A 20,183-nucleotide genomic window follows, 5' to 3' on the forward strand; every position below is an offset into this window, starting at 1 on the left:
ATTATTGTAACAGCAGCTTCTACCTGCACCCTATTAGCCATAATCTGTACCCTATTTGTGTAACCTGACAAGACCCAACTGCTGGTAGGTATACTGCAAGCACAATTGACAGATAAACCATGTGATATATTTCTGTCTAAACACCCCAAATCCCACATCCCTCCAACCATCTCACTTTCCCAACTTTAGGGGGAGCACCCTTACCCATTCAACAATGGAGAAAAACAAAACAACCAACCTAGAATGCGAAATAGATCCATTGTGAAATTACATCAAATAAAACAGGTGCATCTGCACTAGGGGGTGGCATCGCTATGCCGCTTCCCCCATCTTCTTGGCATGTTAGTGCCTGAGTATGTTAATATGATTTGTTCCTGGTGGCAATACAATAATCATAAATGAACCAGAAAACAAAGGCAAAGATCAGATAATACCAGTAAACATTCTCCTATTCACTAGCATCTCAAAGGGGAAGATCGGCAACAAAAAACATTCAACTGCCTGTAAATAAATCAGCACCAGCCCCAGAGTTAGGCTTATATTGTGATTGCTGTGGCGATTGTGATCCACCTCGTTTGTCTGTCTTAGAATATTTTTTGGCAGAACTCCTGGGCATCATGCGGGGAGTCAAAGATTCGTGAGCGGCCATCGAAGTCAACCTTTAACCTTGCGGGGTATAACATCTAAGCCTGGGCGGATTTCGCGAATTGGCAATCCGCGAAATTGCGTATTTACGGATTCGCAATCCGCAAAATCCGCGAACTCTCGCGAATTTTGCGGATTCCTTTTTTTTTGTGTTCGCAAGTGTTTCTGCCATTTCACGAGGGTTTTTTACCAGTTCCCAAACGCGAACTTACTTGTCGGGTAGCAACGGTCGCGACCATGTTGTTTCTACGTCTGGTTCATCACAGCACCCTCTGTTTTACCACTGCCACCCTCTGTTTCACCACTGCCACCCTCTGGCTCACCCATGCCACCCTCTGGCTCACCCATGCCACCCTCTAGTTCATCACTGTAGATTATGGGGGGAAAAGCATACCTGCCCTGCCTCAACTGACATGAATGAATTAGGGGCTGATTAATGTGTCACTGAATTTGAACTTCCAGGCTGGCAGGTGCTTCCTTATCTGTAATTGCTTTCTGTTGCAGTGTAATTTTTTTAACAGGACCTTTGTTGTATACTTGTAGCTATTCTCTGAGCCTGCTGTGAGGGTCAGAGCAGGGTCATAGAATAGTTGCAAGTAGGCAACTGAACTCTGAAGGGGCCCCTCAGGAACCACTACAGGGAATGGTTACTAATGATAAGATTGAACTTTTGCACCTGCTGAGTGCTTTCAGTTTTGCAAAAATCCAAATATCCAGCAGCATCCACAAAAAGTAGTCCTTCCAGGCACTACAGGGAATGGTTACTAATGATAAGATTGAACTTTTGCACCTGCTGAGTGCTTTCAGTTTTGCAAAAATCCAAATATCCAGCAGCATCCACAAAAAGTAATCCTTCCAGGTCCAGATCCAAATCAAAGTGACCAGCACATGAAGAAAGCACTGGGAGGAGCCTGCTGGACAGGAACAGGAAGTTGGAGACTGTGGGACACTTCCTTCCTCCCCCCCCCAAAATGGACTCCTTGCAAAAAAAAAGCGCAGGCAAATGTCAACCTGAGGAGTTATTCTGATAAAAATCATAATTTTCAAAGGTTTATGCTGCCTGCTGGTGGATTTCTTGTGCGAAATTGCAAATTTTGCAATCTCGCAATTGCGAGATTGTCGCTGCCTGCCGCATCTACGTGTTCGCAAGTGTTTACTCCCGCGAAATTGTATAGCATTCTAGTTGGCAAGTGCGACCAAGCAAAAAATCCGCTTCGCACGGATTTACAAATTTTCGGCAAGTTCGCGAGAGTTCGCGGATTGCGAATTTGCCGAAAATCCGCAAAATCCGCGAGCGGAACGGATTTTACGCCCATGCTTAATAACATCCCATACCGAAGACCCAACTTACGAAGATGTGCTTTCACTCGTATGTACTTGGGACGCACTTCCTGCACCACTGCAGTGAAATCAGGGCACAAGGAAAGAGAGGATCCCTGCCATTCCAGCTGCCCCTTCTTCTGTGCCATCTGCAAAGCGGTGTCCCTGTCCCTGAAATTGAGAAGGCGGGCGATAATTGGTCTTGGCAGGCAGCCCAGGTTTGGGTGTAGCCCCAAAATATGATGTGCACATTCCACCACGTACATGGTGGTGAAGGCCTCACCTCCAAACAGATCTGTTAGGAGCGTTTCCATGAACCTGTCCATTGGTAGACTCAATCACCCCCATTATACAGATGTTGTTGCGATGCCCCCTCGCCTCCAAATTCTCATTTATAATGGCAACTGATTGAGAAGCTTCTTTATCCTGTCCAACTTTTTTGTCATCTGGGCAGTGCCATCTTCTAGGTCAGAGATCCTGCCTTTAGCCATATTCAGACACCCTTCATGTTGATCAAGTCTAGCCCCCATGGACTTCAGTCTTTTGTCAAGTGCGTCAAAACGAGTGTCCAACGCTTTGAAGCCAGCCCTAAGCTGCTGCACCATGGTATCCGGGCCCGCCGGTTCTGTCGTAGGCGGTAATCCGCTTTCCTCCATATCGACCCTCTGCGCAGATGTACTGGTGCCTGGTGTTTTGAAGGACAGAGTAGCCTGCTTAGGGTCCTATGACCCATACCTCCTTCCAACCAATACTGGTACCCTAGTGTATAGTTCCTGGTGGTCACAGGGGCTTCTGAGCAACAATAGGCAGTCCGGCTGCACAGGGGGCTCAGTTCAAGTATGTATTGTAGCGCCACAGCCTTGGGCAGTCACACACTCCAGTATCTGTAGCCTCCTCTTAGTACCTATTTACTGTTCCTCAGTCCACTCCCAATACAATACCCTCACCGCCTTCATGACCGGGGTCAGTGCCAAAGAGTCATATTTACCATGTCTCTGGGTGTCTGCAGATAGCCCCAGTTGACGGAAACTCCTTGTTTTTTAGGAGGGGGCTCAGGCATCACACATTGCTAGGCGGGCCCGCTACCCATATACCCCTTGGGGGAAAATGATGAGAGGCTGCAATGCCAGTGCTGCCTTGGGCAGGATATGGGGGGATCACCGTGCAAGCACCACAGTTCTCGGCCTCAGGGGAACGACTGCGGTCTGTAAACATGTGTCAGTACCATGGCTGCGTGCCCCCCTGTCACTCCCCCCTCCGATGTTCTGGCATCAGGATGCAGCTCCACCCTCTTCTACGCTTCATCAGCGGCCAGGCCAGCTCACTCAAGTGCTCGGCTTTCCGTCAATGCGTAGGTTGCACCAGGCACTTTGGGGTATCTTCAGTGCCGATCTGCACCGGGTACATATTTCGCCACTCTCTCTGCACTGGCCACACCTCCACCCCTTCCTACAATACAGGGCCGCTCACCCGGCCCACTGATGCCACCGGACATTTCCTGCGGGGTCTGCAGCAGAGCTTCAAGCCTGCGTGGCCATTTCAGTCGGTGGCTTGGCCATGCCCCCTTCCCCTCTCTCCCATTGGATAACATTGGGCGTCTGCACCTAGACACCCTAATGCCACTGAGGGTGCTTTGGGAGTGCATACTTGACCCAGGGGGAACCTTTGTTCTAACCCCAGAAAACCAACTCCCAAAACAAATTACATACCATCATCAACATCAAGATAGCTTTATTCGACTGAACTAGTCATAACAGCACATACAGATATAAACAAATAGATTAAAATAGATCCGGAATGCAAAAGTTAAGTTCTAAGTTCTAATCTAAATCAGTACATTTGTGCAAAAACAGTGCCATCTTTTAAAGAGTTACATATTAACACATTGGTTAAAATCAATCTCATGCACCAGATTTGGGTTTAAATGAACCCCACTTGGCCAAGTTTGCCCCCATATTCATGTTGAATAGTAGGTGATTTCTTTGAGGACAATTGCTAGCCCTCCCTAATTTAGAGAGAATCTGCCACATCCACCTCAAAAACTTGGCCACAGGGATTGCATACCTGGGAGATAAATCGAAGTGTAAAATTTGCAAGTCTACTTTATGTAATCGTGTGCCCAGATTCTTACAGAGCTGGGCCAGCCAAACTTTCTGCTGGCTCGCGTAAATAGGGCAGGCAAAGAGCAGATGGGAACATAATTCTACTTGTTTAATGCAGACAGGGCATTTATTGTCCCCGGTGCAAGACCATTTGGATGAGAAAGTACTTACCATTAAACCAATAACTTAATTTCCTCCCATATGATTGCATTGACTAATTTTCTGTGAAAATTGTTCTCTGTGTGGAGTTGGAAAATTGTATGAAACCTTAAGGGACTGTATATTTACCAAAACTGATTTACTTACCCTTTATCTAGGAAATGTCCCAGTGTGATGGCTAAGCATATCACACTGAATAGAAAAAGTAACTTAAAAAAGTAATCTGAAAAGTAACTTACAAAGTAAACTCAATTGTAACTGAAAAGTAATTTCATCTGTTTTTATGAACAAATGACTTACCCGTAACCAATCAAATTGCATTCAACTGCATTCAAGCTCGATTTAACTGCATTATTCTTGCAAAGTACTATTACACTTACCTGTACGAGGCCTGGCTTGGTGCTAGAAATGAAATACAACTAAATAATGTTTTTATACAAAACAAATTGGTCAGAGTTCAGTCTTTGAGTGTCTGACATCTTTTCTTGCCTGAGTATGTACAATAAATGCTTAACACTACCCTCTGTTAAAGCCTTACTGCTTGCCCACATTACCAAACATAGAGAGCAAGGTATTATCTACTTTAGCCACTGCCTACCTTTGGGGATCCACTTAAGTCTGGGCATTCTGTACCTTACCTTGGTATAGTATATACAGAGTCAGTTCCCTACATCCTCTGATACAGCATGTCTTTAGTATAGGTATAACACGTGAAATAGGAGACGTACTAATTATGATATCACATTTCTACAATGTTTGTATTGTGATTACCAACACCAACTGGGGTGTTCTCCACAGTATTATGTACTACAGATGAGACTCACCCGGGATTTTTATTTTTGATTTTATATCTTTTGGATCCTTGATTTTGTTGTTTAATTTCGCTTACACTCTAAGGTTACTTCTGCACATTACATGTCTTGTATTGACTCTTGCCTGCATCAGGGGAGCGATATGGGTAATTGTGTCAGGCATTAATTTCCTGATAGATGATGTTAGTGCAAAATGTTCTGTAATTTTATGGTGAGTTAATAGTTTTCATTATATTGTGTATGCATTTACTCTGTTCTAAGACGGCACCAGATACATTTTTTACACAAGTCTGTCGTTTACGTTGGACAAGTTATTATGCTGTTTTTTTTGTGCTTGTCATGACATAGGGCAGCAATGGCTGAAATGCATCTTCTCTTTGTTAGTAAGAAATGATACAGCTGAACTTGAGCCGCTCTGAGTGAGTGTTTCTCTATTTGGCAAGTTTGTGTAGTTGGTATTGTAGTTGGATGAATATTACACAGAATGATGCTCCAGCATTCAACGCTTCAAACCCAGGGTCATTTGGCAATGACGGAACCCTATTGTCAAAAATGTATATGTGTATGCGTATGCATCTTTAAGGTTTATAGATGTAGAGTTAGGAATAATAAATCTATACTTCTCTTATACAGTTGCCTTTTGATATTTTGTCACTCAATGTTCTGTTCTTGATTTTCTTGTAAAGCAATATACTATAGGTCGAAATTTAGTAGTACAATAGGTGAGAGGATTGAGAGTGGAGAAATGTAAGTGGGCATGCTATTACGTATAATGGCATAAGGCTCCATTTTGTTTTTCTCTCTTTTATTGTCTTTGCTGTCTAACAGGGAATTGTTAAAATGGTAAGCATTCTCACAGTGACTTAGTTTTTATATTAAAATGTTTATCTTATCAAAAGAATGTGATGAATCACAAACTAAGCAATGCTTACATTTAACTTGAGTGTACCTGGCAGTGTGTGGACAATATTAATTCCAATTGTAATTGTGTGATTTGTTGCAATAATGATATGTTTAAATAAGCAGTATTATGACTACTAGAAACTCCATTGCATGTGTGATGGCAGGGCTATCTAAAGGAGCTATGTCCCTCAATTATGTAGCAGCTGTACATTCAGATGAAAAGCTAATTTAAATCAGGGGTTATGAAGTAACTGAAAATTGATTGAGAGGGAGTTTTGTGGGGAAAAAATAATTCTGCAACAGAATCTTCTCCAAACATATTTCATAGAGTAGATTTGTTCTTTTGCACAATTTTCAAATTATAACCTTCTTTTGAACTGACATTTTCTCCCTCTATTTGGTTCTATGTTTTGGAACCTATTTGAAATTGAAAGATTTGAGCAGTTTAGAAATACTTTGCTTACCTGCAGTGCAAACAACATCTAAATAATGTCTCTAGTGGTTAACAAATGACTAATCAAGACACTTTATCAGTGAGGCATTTTTATTGTAGAAATATGATATGGAAAACTTAGGGGGTCATTAGGATGGTGGGCGGACTTTGCCCGCCCGCCATCCTCACGGGGATTGGGACCGCCCGCCATAAGGGCGGGGGACCCATGGTGGGGATTAGGATGTGCCCGCCACAGTGGCGGGCTCATCCCTCATTTTTAGCATTGTGGTGGCCGGTGATCTCAGCACCGCCCGCCACAATGCTAAAAATGCATGTATGCATTTGCATACACGAAGCGGCAGGCACCGCGCGGTGCCAGCTGCTTCATGTATGCAAATGCTGGGGGGTACCACAGGTACCCCCCGTGTGCACCCCCACCTCTCCTTCACTCTGGGGGTCCGCAGGGGGCCCCCAGAGTGAAGACCGCATGCCTTTCTGTGGCAGCATCGCCGCCACGGAAAGGCATTTGACTGAGCCCATTGTAATATGGCTGGCGGAGTCTAACAGACACCGCCACCATATTAAACCTTTTCCGCCCCGGCCGCAAGGCGACCGGGGCGGAAAAGCGGTGGACGGTGTTTCCGTCCGCCGCGGTCCGTCCGCCACAGTAATATGGCGGGGGGAAATGGGTGGCGGGCGGGCATTAATGTCGGGTGTATCGCCACTGCCACCATGGCGGTGGCGATCCGCCCGACATCGTAATGGGCCCCTTAAAGTATAAAGATTGGAGGCACCAAAATCTCATACCCAACATTGTTATTTGTTTTGTAAGCAACCAAGGTTCATATTCCATCACCTATTGGACAGACATTTTGATTTTCTAAGCATCTGATTATTGAAACAAATATACTTATTCTATTACTCTCTCGGCCAGTTATGCTGGAATAGGAGCAGTGATTGCTTACAATAAATTAGAAACAAATATTGTGGGGATTGCACTAAAAAGACAGGCTATTTAAATCCCATGTCCTGAATGTGTTTGTACAGAAACTAAAACTCTTCATAAACAATGAGGAGCGATGAGGCACAGTTGGAATTTGTTTTGATGTAAGGGAGGGAACCACGTGATTTGGTAAGCTGTGGTGGACGTAATGGCTGACATACATCATGTACTCGAGTCCACCTGCAGATTGATAATGACCTTGTAAGAAGGATAATGTAGGATAGCTAAAAGTCAACAAACATTATTTTGAAACTAATCTTGCAGGCATATTTGATTTTGAGAGACAGAAAAGTAGGCTGATCTGTTAGTTCATCCATGGAAAAAAATTGTATGCAGTAAGAGACAAATTGAAATAAATGTACATTTGGGTGTGTAAGGATGTGACTTACTGCATGGAGAGCCCACTGCAATTGACAGACAGTGTGAGCTCCCATTTGCAGGTGATGTATTTCTGATAAGTAGATAACTTCTTAATACAGAGCAGTCTTACCCATTCGCATCCGGAGCTTCCACCAGCTGCTCCACCTTCCAGAACCAGCTCTCTGGAAACTCGGTCCTGGAGGTGATATCTTCTTCCGATAAGTATCCTTCATCAACTTCGCCTAGAAGAATAAAATAAAGGTGGTCTAGAAAAAACTTAACAACATCAGATTTATTCCATTTTCCATTGTGTTTAAGGATGTCCAGCTTTCCTTAGGGTAAAGTGCTCAAATTCAAAAACTTGCCAGGTCACGGAGCATAATTGAATAAGCTGTTTAAAGCAATGATAACAGAATGTTGCTTTTCTTTCATCTGCTCTATTTTAATAGCTTAAAATGACAAGTGGAGAGCCTTTGTTTATTTTTTGCACTCCGTAGATAGAAAAAAGCTAAAATCGTTCTGCATATTTCTACACAGTCCAAGCTACTGCATCTTTGTTTTTTTTAAACTGACCAGCATCGAACAGTTTATAATACCTGTTTGCAACAAACATCTATCATGCTTTTGATGTGTTTTATTTTGCACTAGAATTTTTATTTTTATTCTCATGTTTGCAAACATGCTTGCTTTTTCATATCAAACAGCTATGCACCAAGGTTTTATGTGGTTTGTGGGATAGGTGATGGTGTGATCATATATATTATATGGGATAACGTACCCTATGGCATATACTTGATAAAGATATTGCTAGATACCTCGGAGTTCCATGACCTTATAAAGGAACTCAGTCTCGTTCCTCCATATGACTATAGAACTCCTCAGTGACTTGCAATATCCTTATAATGTACGGCAGGGGGTACTTTATGCCTAATATAATGTACTTTTACTCTCAGTGATGATGTTGAAACAGGTGAATGACACTTACTTCTTGACAAAAGCAGTTGCTCTCGTCTTTTCTCCAACCGCAATTTACTGATAAACTCGCAGCAGTCCATGAATGCCTTCACACACTCTGAGGTCTCCCTGATATATCGAGATCGCTTTTCACAGCTGTGCCTCATGTTGTTTTCTTTCATGCCATCTTCACAGCACTTTCTCTCCATGCCCTTGAACTTTGAAGCTGAAATGGGAAAACAAGGATTTTCACAGCATGCCTCCCTCTATGTTACTCAAATACCACAGTTGATATTTCAAAATTGAGGCAGAGGAAAACCACTTGACCCACCTAAACAACACATGTTTCTACTGGAATTTGATCCTTTCAAGATTTTATCAGTTGACATACCGTAAAAACTAACATGCTGTACCAGAAGGAGATGGTTGTAACACTTTAGAAGGGGTTGTTTTTTCAATAAAAAATGTATACTTTAATAGCATTACCCCATGACTGGCATTGAAAATGTAAGCATTGCATAGTCCTATTCTATTGTTTTTATTTATTAAATTGTTTTTAAGCACTTCCAAACTAAGCTATATAGGAACGCTGTCCATACAACAGTAAGAAATAGAGAAAAAATATAGGCAATAGAGGTCAAGACAAGGAACAGATGTTATAGATGATCTGTCAAGGGCTTTTCTGTTCAGGTTATAGGCTAGACAAAACCCAGTCCTCTCCGATGTAAGTCAGCAAACTTATTTACACTGACTACCGAGCATTCATGAAATATTCAAGATGTTTCTGCTCTAAAGAGAGGTGTTTTTATTTAAGCAATTTTGCCTCTCTCAGTCGTTAATATTAATACTATTTCCATTAGTTTTTCCTCAGTGCTGCAAACACATCTGTCCTTTTATGGAATTCTTACCAAATGTTTCTCATCATGGTTTCATGTTTTTTCCTTCGTAAACAAATATCTGTGCTGCCAAGAAGTCAGTTTATGTGTTGAACCCACTGTAGCTGGCACTGCAAGTTAAACCGGGTTACATACTGCCACATCCGATTAAACGGGGCATTGGCCAAGGCAGCAACGTTCAACTAGGTTTGTCAATAGGCAAGTAATGATGTGCATCCTGTGCTCACTGTGCTATTGGACACATGCTGTGCCTCAATGAGGAGGCCCAAATAACTGAACTGGGTCTGGAGTTGCTTGTATCCCTGTCTACAGGGCACTTGGTATGGCGGTTTGGGTAAGAAATGTCCAATTGGAGCTTGTCCGAGTCAAATTTCCATTTGACTGTTCCTTACCAAAAGTGCTATAATAAACAAAAGTACAATGGATTGGAATGTCGTCTCAGTAGTTGCCACTGGTTAAAATTAATTCAATAATTTACATAATAGTTGTTTAGTTTTCTACATCAATGGCAGGTTACACTCAGTATGAAGAACCAATGGCAGGTGAGATTGGTTATAGACTGTCTTTGTGGGCTGTGCTGGATTTGGCTGTTACCGCCGCAATATGTTGGGTAAAGGCTACTGCTCAAGGATAAAGTGGCAGTTGCTAGCAGCTTAGAGACTGGGTATTGCATTGTATTGTATTGTAATTGCAATTATATAGCACTTACTACCCCTGACAAGGCATTGAAGCGCTTTTTCGGTAAGTAGCACGTTACTTTGGAACCCATAAAAACTGATGGTGAATTAGTAAAATGAAATATGAAAGTAATTTGAGTGGTGGATATGTTAGACAGTTAAGTTGATTGAGAAGGATAGTGGAGGGACAGGAAAGGGAAAAAGGTTTGCATTTATATAAAGCTTGCTACCCCTGATGAGGTGTTGAAGCTTTTTTTTGGTGAGTAGCACGCTACTCCGGAACACACAAAGGATTAGTGGCAAAATTAGTATATTTGTAATTTGCGTGGTGGATATGTTAGTCAGTTATTGGGATTAAGAAGGATAGTGGAAGTATGGAAGAGGGAAAAAGGTTTGTATTCATATATTCCTTGCCTACCCCTGATGTGGTGTTGAAGCGTTCTTTTCGGTAAGAAGCACACTGCTCCGCAACTCAAATGATTAGTGGTAAATTAGTATAGTCAAATATGAAAGTAATTTGAGTGCTGGATATGTTAGAAAGTTATTTGGATTGAGAAGGAAGAGGGAAGGGATAGAAGAGGAAAGAAGGGGCAGACGACTGGAGGGTCTAGAATTTTTGTATAAGTTCATAGCAGTAGGAGGGAGTTTGAGATGAGTAAAAGGGAAGTGTAAGAGTCAGAGGTACGGGTTTAGAAAGGCTTGTTTGGGGGATCTTAGTAGTGGTATGGTGTTTGGGATGAATGATAGAGTCGAGGTAGAGGATATATTGATAGATGTTTAGGGTGAGAAATATGTTAGTGCGTTGGAAAGAGTAGGAGTATGAAGTTAGAGATGAGTCAGAGAGTTGAGTTAGAGGATATATAGAGAGCTGCATAGCGTGAGAAATAGGGTAGTCCATTGGATATGCTGAATTTGGATAACATAAATAAATATATAGTACATGGAAGGTATAGATATGCATAAGGAAGGTAGTATATGTAGATTATAGATGCATTTAAGAAACTCCGGCTTTCAAGTGTTGTTGTACTTTTTAAAAAAACTGTATGTTTTAAAAAAAAAATGTAATTCAATAGTGAAGCAATTGCACATAACTAGCTATGATAAAAGATTTACTTATTTATGCCGTCACTTATATACATGTTAAAAACATAAAATAATGTAACTACCAGTAATATATACATTTCTTAAGCAGAACTTACAAATAACTATATTTTTTAAAACATAATTAATATAATTCACGTTTACACAAAGCAATTTACACATATAGACATATAGATACATATCTTTAGTCCAAATAAATGCTTACATACAGAGGGATATGATGTTTATTTCTGTTTGCGTATGGTAGTTATGTAGGGAAGACCCAATTCTGGAGTATTTTTCCGAAGAGAAGGTGCTTATCCATGGATCTTATGTTGGGGGGGTAAAGAGTTCCATAGTTTGGCTGCATGAACAGAGAAGGATATTCCACCCCTGTTTTTTTTGTTGTACATTGAGATTTTGAGGCAAGGTGCCGCTCTAGAACAGAGGTTCCTTTGTTAAATGTGTTTGGCGATTTTATTCCTGATGAAGAGCAGGCATGTTTCATTTATCGCTTTGTGGGCGATACAAAGCAACTTAAACGTGAATCTTCTGGCAACCGGTAACCAATGCAGGGTTTTTAAGGCAGGGGAGATGTGGTCATGATGCTTTATATGTAAGAGTATTCTGGCAGCCAAGGTCTAAATCCGTTGTAGTCTTTTTATAGTTGTTAAAGGTGATCCATGGTAGAGGCTATTGGCCTAATCGAGTTTGGATAGCACAAGAGACCTAGTAGTAGACTGGATCTTGTGTGGAAATCCCAGATGAGGGAAGATTGGTCACATGTTTTTTATAGTAACAAAGCTTGATCTTGCTAGTTTCTCTACTTGGGCATCCATTGATAGCTTGGAGTCCATGGTCATTTCGAGGTTTCTTACTTTGTTCAATACTTAGGCAAAGTGCTCGGATCATCAGGCCAGGTGGCAAGGGGGGTCATCATTTTTCCATTTGCTACATGTGAGTATTTCTGTTTTGGAAGCATTCAATTTGAGATGGCTCCACACCATCCATTGATCCACGGCTCTGAGACAGCTGAAAATCAGTGACTTTTCAATGTCTTTGGGGCATTCCAGTTGAAGGAGTATTTGCTCATCATCTGCATAGTTATAGCATGTGAGGCGAAATTGATTGATCAGTACCGGTAATGACTTCATGTAGATGGTAAAAAGCATGGCCGAGATGATAGAGCCTTGAGGGACACCTGCTTTTGTGAAGTATGATTTGGACGAGAAAGGGTGAGATAATGCATTTGATCTGTTGCCAAGGTAGGATGTGATCAAGTCGTGAGCAGTCCCTTCTATGCACGCTTCGTAGAGTCCTTGTATCAGGGTATTATAGTCAACCGTGTCAAAGGCAGCCGAGAGGTCCAAGAGAAGTAACACACCAACCCCGTTCCAATCAATTGTGTTCTTCAGGTGTTCCCAGATGGCAACGAGGGCAGATTTTGTGCCTCTTCCTGGACAAAATCCCGTTTGGAAGTCTGACAGTGTGGCATTATCTTCAATGAATTGTGACATCTATGCGACTGCTGCACTTTCTATTAGTTGGCCCAGGAAAGGTCCATTTGTAATTGGTCTGTAGTTGTCAGGGTTTAGTGGGACCAAGTTTGTTTTCATCAGTAATAGGCGTATATATGACTTTTTGAGTTCTTCTGGAAATATTCTGGTAGTTAAGGAATTGTTGATGATTCTTCCTACTGGTGTGGCAGCAGAGGTTGTTAGAAGAATTCTCTTGAAGGTTTTTGGTGGACAGGGTCAGAAGGGCTGCCGGCAGGCCTTCTTGCTTAGACCAGCTCCATAAATTTGTAGTTTGAAATGTGTTGGGCGGAACAAAGAGGCTGGGTTAGAGTATCCTTGGATTGTTCTTTTAGAAAATGGTTGGTGCTAGTGCTTTGTCTTTGTTTTAAACATTTGCCCAATGTGGCTGCTTTGGCCATGTAATGATTTGCCCATTTGTCTGTGAAAATTTCAGTAATGGAATGAGCTTCTTCTAGGCAATTTGGTTTGCAAAATTCTTTGAGAATTGTATAGAATTTTTTATTTGCACATTGAGCATTTTGAATTCTGTCTGAATAGTACATTTTCTTAGCTTTTATGATAGCCGACTTGTATAATCTGTAAAGTTTCTTTAGGCGAAGTTTGTCTTCATTGGTGTTTGTTTTGAGCCAGGCACGTTGCAGCTTTCCATTCTGTTGTTTTGTTTATTTTATTTCTGTATTTCTCTAAGGTGCTTGTTTTCTTTTATTCTGTTGTGTCGTTTTTCGTGGCATTAGGATATCAAAAGCTTCCTGTAGCCAGTCAGATAGTTTTGAACAAAATGTATTATGTCTAGATCTGTACTGGATGTTAGTTGTGTTTCTAACTGTTCCAGGTTTTGTGTCAATGAGAAAGTCATAGAGGTGATATTTGTTTTTAGAGAGCGATAGAGCTTTTATTAGTAGACAGTTCAGAGAACATCCTTTGGTAATAATGTGACTATGGGCGTGATCACGATGGCAGGCGGACTTCGCAGGTGCTAAAGGGACCGCCCCCAATAGTTGCGACGGTTCCACCATAGAAATCATGATGCGCCAGCCAGTGTGGTGGACGATACCTGTATATTTTACATTGCGGCGGATGGTGCTGCACCCACCACAATGTAAAGTATACATGTTGTGCTTATACATGCACAACGTGACAGGCACTGCACGGTGCCTGCCACATTTTACATGTAAAAGCAGGGGGGTACCATAGGTACCCCCCATGTGCACTCCACACCCTGGGGTCCCACAAGGGCCCCCAATAGCAGGAATCGCCAGCCTTTCCATGTATTTTGTATGCTTACAGCAGGTGTGTCCTTAGTATTGGTATTGACGGTATGAGGATAGCAATTGTGTAGCTGTTCTGTATTGTGTTTCTCATTAAGCAGGCTAAGAAGGCATTTTGATGGGTCTGCATGTGTAGTTGGTGGGGACTGTGGTTGAGAGTGAGTTGGTGAGCTGTAAGCTTGTTGTGCAGTAGGCATGGAGAAGCGAAGTTGTGAGGTGTGGCATGCTGCTTGTTTTGTTTGCATCTGTTTAGGGAGGAAGATGTATGAGTTAGGGTATGGTCCAGCACTGACAAGTTACATCAGGCTGTCATTGGCATATTGAGCTCAGAATACGCTTCCACTAGTCAGCTATACAGGGTATGTAATATCGCTGGCAGGAATTTCTGGCAAAATGTCACTATACAAAATATTGACCTACAAAAATATTGCAACAAAAATATCAATTACAAAAATATTGACATCCTATCTCCAACAAGAAAAAGGAAGTCCAATGGGTCGCACACTGCTTGTCCTATCAGCGTGTTGCCCCAAAGCATTGTGGTCCATGAAGTAAGCATCAGCGGGTGCGCCTCTGCCAGGGTCTTGAGCAAAAAATAACTGTTGCGTTGGCCATCCCTGGACACGTGTTTCAAAGTTGTTACCTCTCGTCAGCAGGGAATAGGCATATAAGTAGGGGTGCTGCGTAGGCTGCCAAAGAATATCCTCAGGTCCGGTACCACTAGTGGCACGCAGGTGCGTAACCCGGGCTCGTCAGCCCCACCAACTCAAGGGAGCTTGAATACAAAAGAAAGTCCAATTGGTCGCACACTGCTTGTCCTATCAGCGTGTTGCCCCAAAGCATTGTGGTCCATGAAGTAAGCATCAGCGGGTGCGCCTCTGCCAGGGTCTTGAGCAAAAAATCACTGTTGCATTGGCCATCCCTGGACACGTGTTTCGAGGTTGTTACCTCTCGTCAGCAGGGAATACAACAAGGTACAAAAATATCGGGAAAAAATATCGATGTCAAAAATATCGTAATTAAAAAATATCATTTTTATTAAAAAAAGTAATGTAAATGAAATAATATTTATATATGTAATAAACATAGTTAAAATATGTTATATTTAAAATTAATAAATAATATTAATAATTTAATAGTATAAAATAATTAAACATATACATATAATACATAACATATACTTCCTTAATAATAACTTTAAAAAATAATTGTAATAATTTATAAATAAATAAAAATATTATAAATTACAAATAAATCTATACACATAAAATAATAATAATATAAATAAAAATTAATAAAAATGTAAAACAAATTAAAAAAAGTAAGTACATGTTGGATAGCGTAGGGGTAAAAATGACTATTCCTACTCCAAAGACTGCAACAGTAGGGAAAGTGTGGATAGCGTAGGGGTAAAAATTACTACTCCAACTCCAGAGGGTGCAACAGTAGAGAAAGTGTTGGATAGCGTAGGGGTAAATTTACTATTCCCAATCCAGAGAGTGCAACAGTAGGGAAAGTGTTGGATAGCGTAGGGGTAAAAATTACTATTCCAACTCCAGAGAGTGCAACAGTAGGGACAGTGTAGGACAGCGTAGGGGTAAAAATTACTATTCCAACTCCAGAGAGTGCAACAGAAGGGAAAGTGTTAGATAGCGTAGAAGTTAAAAATAACATTCTTATAAATAAATTAATATTTTTAAATATTAGTTTTTTTTATTATTAAACAAATATACACTATTTACAAATACCAATACATAATTATTAAAAATAAAATTACGATTTGATTTATAATTCATAAAAATGAATAACTAATTTAGTGTAATTAAATTACTTCCCATCCTATTCCCCTATAAACCCACAACCCGCTACGGTACTAAAATACAAAATTTACTGAAATTACATTTAAAAAAAAGAATACATATTAAATACATAATAATATTCATAAAAAACATATAAAAATCGATATTAGTAACATCGATATTACTAACATTGATATTAGTAACATTGATATTACTAACATCGATATTAACAAAATCGATATTACTTACTTTTGAAATTCTGTCCCATCGATATTAAAAATATCGACATTACTTACCTTCTATATTCTGTCCCGTCGATATTTAAAAAACAATATTTTGTCTGCCTACCCACTGGCAGGTTAGAGTAGATGTGAGTTGTCACGACATGTTGAAGTGGTGTTGGGAACTCACCAACAACTTTAGATCGTTATCAGCCCAAACTGACAGGTAACACGTGATATGAATTCCTACTTACCTGTTTGACAGAGTATTTGATATCTCTAGCAAGGTACAGTATGTTTGGGTTAACAATGCAGGTTTGAAAGGGGATGGGATTACTCCATGGTAAGACTTGAGATGGGCAGCCATTGCAAGTTGGTCTGGCTCTCACCAGCTTGTTAACCGCATGCGCGCTGCGGCTTTTCCCGCTGTACGCGGCGTTTTTTAAAAACACGCGTTACATGACGAGCTCAGCTCGTCATCAGCGTGCGAGCGGTGCAACTGATGACGAGCTGAGCTCGTCATCAGCGCCGAAGTGGTTAAACCTTTAATGGGTGGCCAATGCAAGTTACACTGGATAGCTGGTATCACGGGCAAGTTAGACCCGGAATAGACTGTCACTAGTAACTGGACTCATTACAAGCCATAGTCAGGTTAAACCTATGGGCAGTATGGCATGTTTGACTGGCAGCCTACTGCATCGTCAGCTATAGCTAGGTTAGACTAGGCAAATTATATTATTGCATGTTATACTGGGTACAGGTGCTCACTGGCAGCTTACATTATGTATAGGTTGTCACTGACAGGAGCTGGGTGGAGATCATCACTGGATTTTTATCGACCAGGCATGGACTGCTAGTGGCAGGTTGGTATACATTGTGTATGCCCATGGCAAATTAGATCAGGGACATGCAACAACCAGCAGGTCAGGATGACTTGGGTATGGGTGCTTGTAAAATATGGAAAATATACAAGTGGTGAGGGTATGTGTAGTGGCCTGTCATCAGAAAATCAGGATAACTACATTTCGTGTGGAAGGTCATAACTTTTTAAAGAACTTATAAGTGATTTTCTTCGGTTCTAAACATACATGTAATAGAAAGGTTCTAAACATTTACATATTTTGGAAACACCATTTTTTCAAACCATCATTGATCGATTAATATGGCTTTAAATTATTTCTGCTAACTTTTTCAAAAGTGCTACCAACCTTTGCCAGCTTTGGCATCTATCAGCTGAACAGAACGACGCCGTCGACTTCCTGGCTGAGGACATGTGGGTTCTGCAGGAAGAGAAAGAACAAGCCCATTTGGTAAGCATTCAGCAAATGACTTCATTTTCTGTGTTAACCTGGTCTCCATACATTGACTATATTTTGTGAGGTACTGGTGTTAGTAGTACTCTTTTAATAGACTATATATTGATCTTTATGCATAAGAAGGTAGATTCCTTTTGTAGTTCGATCAGAGGAATAAAATACCTGATCGTTGTGGAGAAGAAATCTTAAAATTTGTTTCAAGAGCCAGTCCAGCATCATAAAAGACCCCCACATTGTTGGCACCACCTCCAGGAGTGCATCCAATGTCATTCTTCTCCACAGAGTCCCACACCTGAAAATGACAATGGAAAAGGTATAAATTACCCAGGAAGACATGGACTTCTTTGAGTTAAACTGTTATTTCCATTACAGAGAGTGGAACAGGTGTGTAAAAGTGTTTAGTTGGACAAGTGAGTACTACAATTCTGTAAGCTCGAGTTTGTTGCTCTACATCATGTTTATGAAGGCTGGAATCACAACGCAACCTTCTTAGGCATGACTTTCCATCAAGACCTTTCTTTACTTGTGTCAATAGAAACTCTACCCTCTCCTAGCATCAAATACTTCAACCTGCAAATTGTCTCCATTCCCAAATTAGAATGCATCACTAGAATATTTAGGTCAACATGCACTTTGCCTCCATCCACAAATTCAGGAGGCTCACATGAACGTTTAGTTCAATGTGCACCTTGTCTCCATTTCGAAATGCATATGGATCATAAACATTTGTTTCAACGTCCACCTTGGATACATCTCCAAATTTAATGGATCATTTGAATTTTTACCTGCCAGTTAAAGCTGAAGTTTCCTCATGACCTCCTCTAGCTATATCTGGTTAATAATCTCCATTCGGTATCAGCTTTCTGGCTGTGGCTACTGTGCTTGATCACAATAGAATTTGAGGTTAAAATTAACCAACTTCAGTTTGGTGTTGCATAAAGCGCAAAACCAATGGGGACAAAGTGTTCAGTGCCTGGGGTATTACAATATTCTTTAGGTCACTGGTTATGTCAATATCCATTCTTCTCCATGACCCCTGGTGCAGAAACCCAGAGGACCCCATTGAGAATCATCTTAAGGCACCAGGTTTCTGCGGTGAATGTAAGAAAGAATGTTGGTGTGTCCTAAAACAAGTTGTTACTCTCTACTCCCTTTAAGATGGCTAGAGCAAAAGCATGGTGGCTCCTGCCAAGAATGGTTAAGTCCTGTTCTCCTAAACAGGATTCAGAGAAGAAGCTTGGAGGACTCTAGCAATAGTCATCCCTCTTCCATATTATTCATTAGATCGACTTATGGACAACCTAATTAAGATGCCTAGTGCTTAGAACTCCTGCATGAGGAGCTTTAAAAAATACTAGCGCCAAGTCTCGGGACCCCACTGAAAATCCTATCCCTCCAATCTCCAGAATGGACCCAAGGCAGGCTCTTGGATGGTTCAAATCAGAATCTAAGGGCCACATGTACCACCGTTTTATTGATCGTAAATGGAGAATCAGGCCGTTTGCAGCCGCCAAAACGGTTTGTAGCATGTATCAACCCAATTTTGCAAGTAGGTAACCTTGTACATACTCGTAAATTAGGGTTTGCATGTAGCTATGTGGAAGGGGTGTGCCAAGGGGCGTCCATTCCTAATAGCGAGTCGCAGGGGGATGTACTATTGTTTTGCGACCGTAATGCAGTAATAAAACAATTGCAGTTTAGCGCCTATTTTAAGTAGATGGTAAGCCAGTTGCAAAAGGGAAGGTGTCACCAGGGGACCCCCTCCTCTTTGTGATTGGCGGCAAAAACGTTTTTGACAAGTAGGCAGTTAATTTTCCTTTTTTAAATGCATCCTGTTTTCCTTTAAGAAAAAAGGGCTGCATTAAAAAAAATAATAATAATAAGCGATCACAGACATGGTGGTCTGCTGTAAGGGTGGGCAGAGCAGGCGTAGTGCCTCTACATGGAGTTCCACAGAGCTAGAAAACAACTCAGTGAAACTCTGCTCTGCTCCATCCTTCCAAAGTAATTATAATGTAAAAAAAAGGAGTTTAACTTCCGCGGCTGCCTCCTCCTCGCCATGGCAAGACGTACAACGTAGGGGTTATCAAAGAAGAAGGATGGCGAGGACGAGCAAGGAGAGCGGCCATGCTGAGGAGGAGGCATCAACGGCAGATAATTGTCTTTTTTTACATTATAATTACTTTGGGAGGGTGGAGGGGCTGGCTAAATCCACTCCTCCACTCTGCGTTTGCAATGGAACGCAGAGTAGGTAAAACTCCATAAACTCCACTGGTGGAGTGGTTTTACCTGTCAGGGTTTAGTCTACTGTCCTCAGCAGACCACCATCCCTGTGGTAACAGGCCATTCCCAATGGGTCGCAAATTATAACCTACCTCATGAATATTATTGAGGGAGGTCATTTGCAATCTTATTGGGAATTGCTAAATGTGTCTGAGACACATTAGTACAAATTATTTTGTGACTCGGAAATTGAGAGTCCCTAAAATTCCCAATTTGCGAGTTGCAAAATGAAATGGTCGTACATGTGACGCTAAGGTGCACATTAGGATGGCGGGCGGACTTAGTCCGCCCGCCATCCTCGTGGAAAAAGGGACCGCCCACGATCTGAGCGGCGGTCCCCCCATGCACATTATGATGCACCCGCCACACTGGCGGGCGCATCTTGCATTTGTAACATTGTGGTGGGCGGTGTTT

General features: G+C 41.4%; 1 protein-coding gene across 1 annotated transcript in view; it reads right to left on the reverse strand.

Annotated features, from left to right (window-relative positions):
* C3 (complement C3) overlaps nucleotides 1–20,183 on the reverse strand; it is a 329,940-nt gene that overhangs the window by 189,440 nt on the left and 120,317 nt on the right. Inside the window, exons 15-18 of the mRNA XM_078685332.1 lie at nucleotides 17,649–17,778; nucleotides 17,379–17,450; nucleotides 8,723–8,917; nucleotides 7,868–7,979 (exon numbers count right to left, since the gene is read on the reverse strand). Of these exons, the coding sequence (XP_078541458.1) occupies nucleotides 7,868–7,979; nucleotides 8,723–8,917; nucleotides 17,379–17,450; nucleotides 17,649–17,778 (509 nt within the window). The remainder of the gene's footprint in view (nucleotides 1–7,867; nucleotides 7,980–8,722; nucleotides 8,918–17,378; nucleotides 17,451–17,648; nucleotides 17,779–20,183) is intronic.

This window comes from Lissotriton helveticus, chromosome 1_1, assembly GCF_964261635.1.
Source record: "Lissotriton helveticus chromosome 1_1, aLisHel1.1, whole genome shotgun sequence".
In the NCBI taxonomy this organism is placed as follows: Eukaryota; Metazoa; Chordata; class Amphibia; order Caudata; family Salamandridae; genus Lissotriton; species Lissotriton helveticus.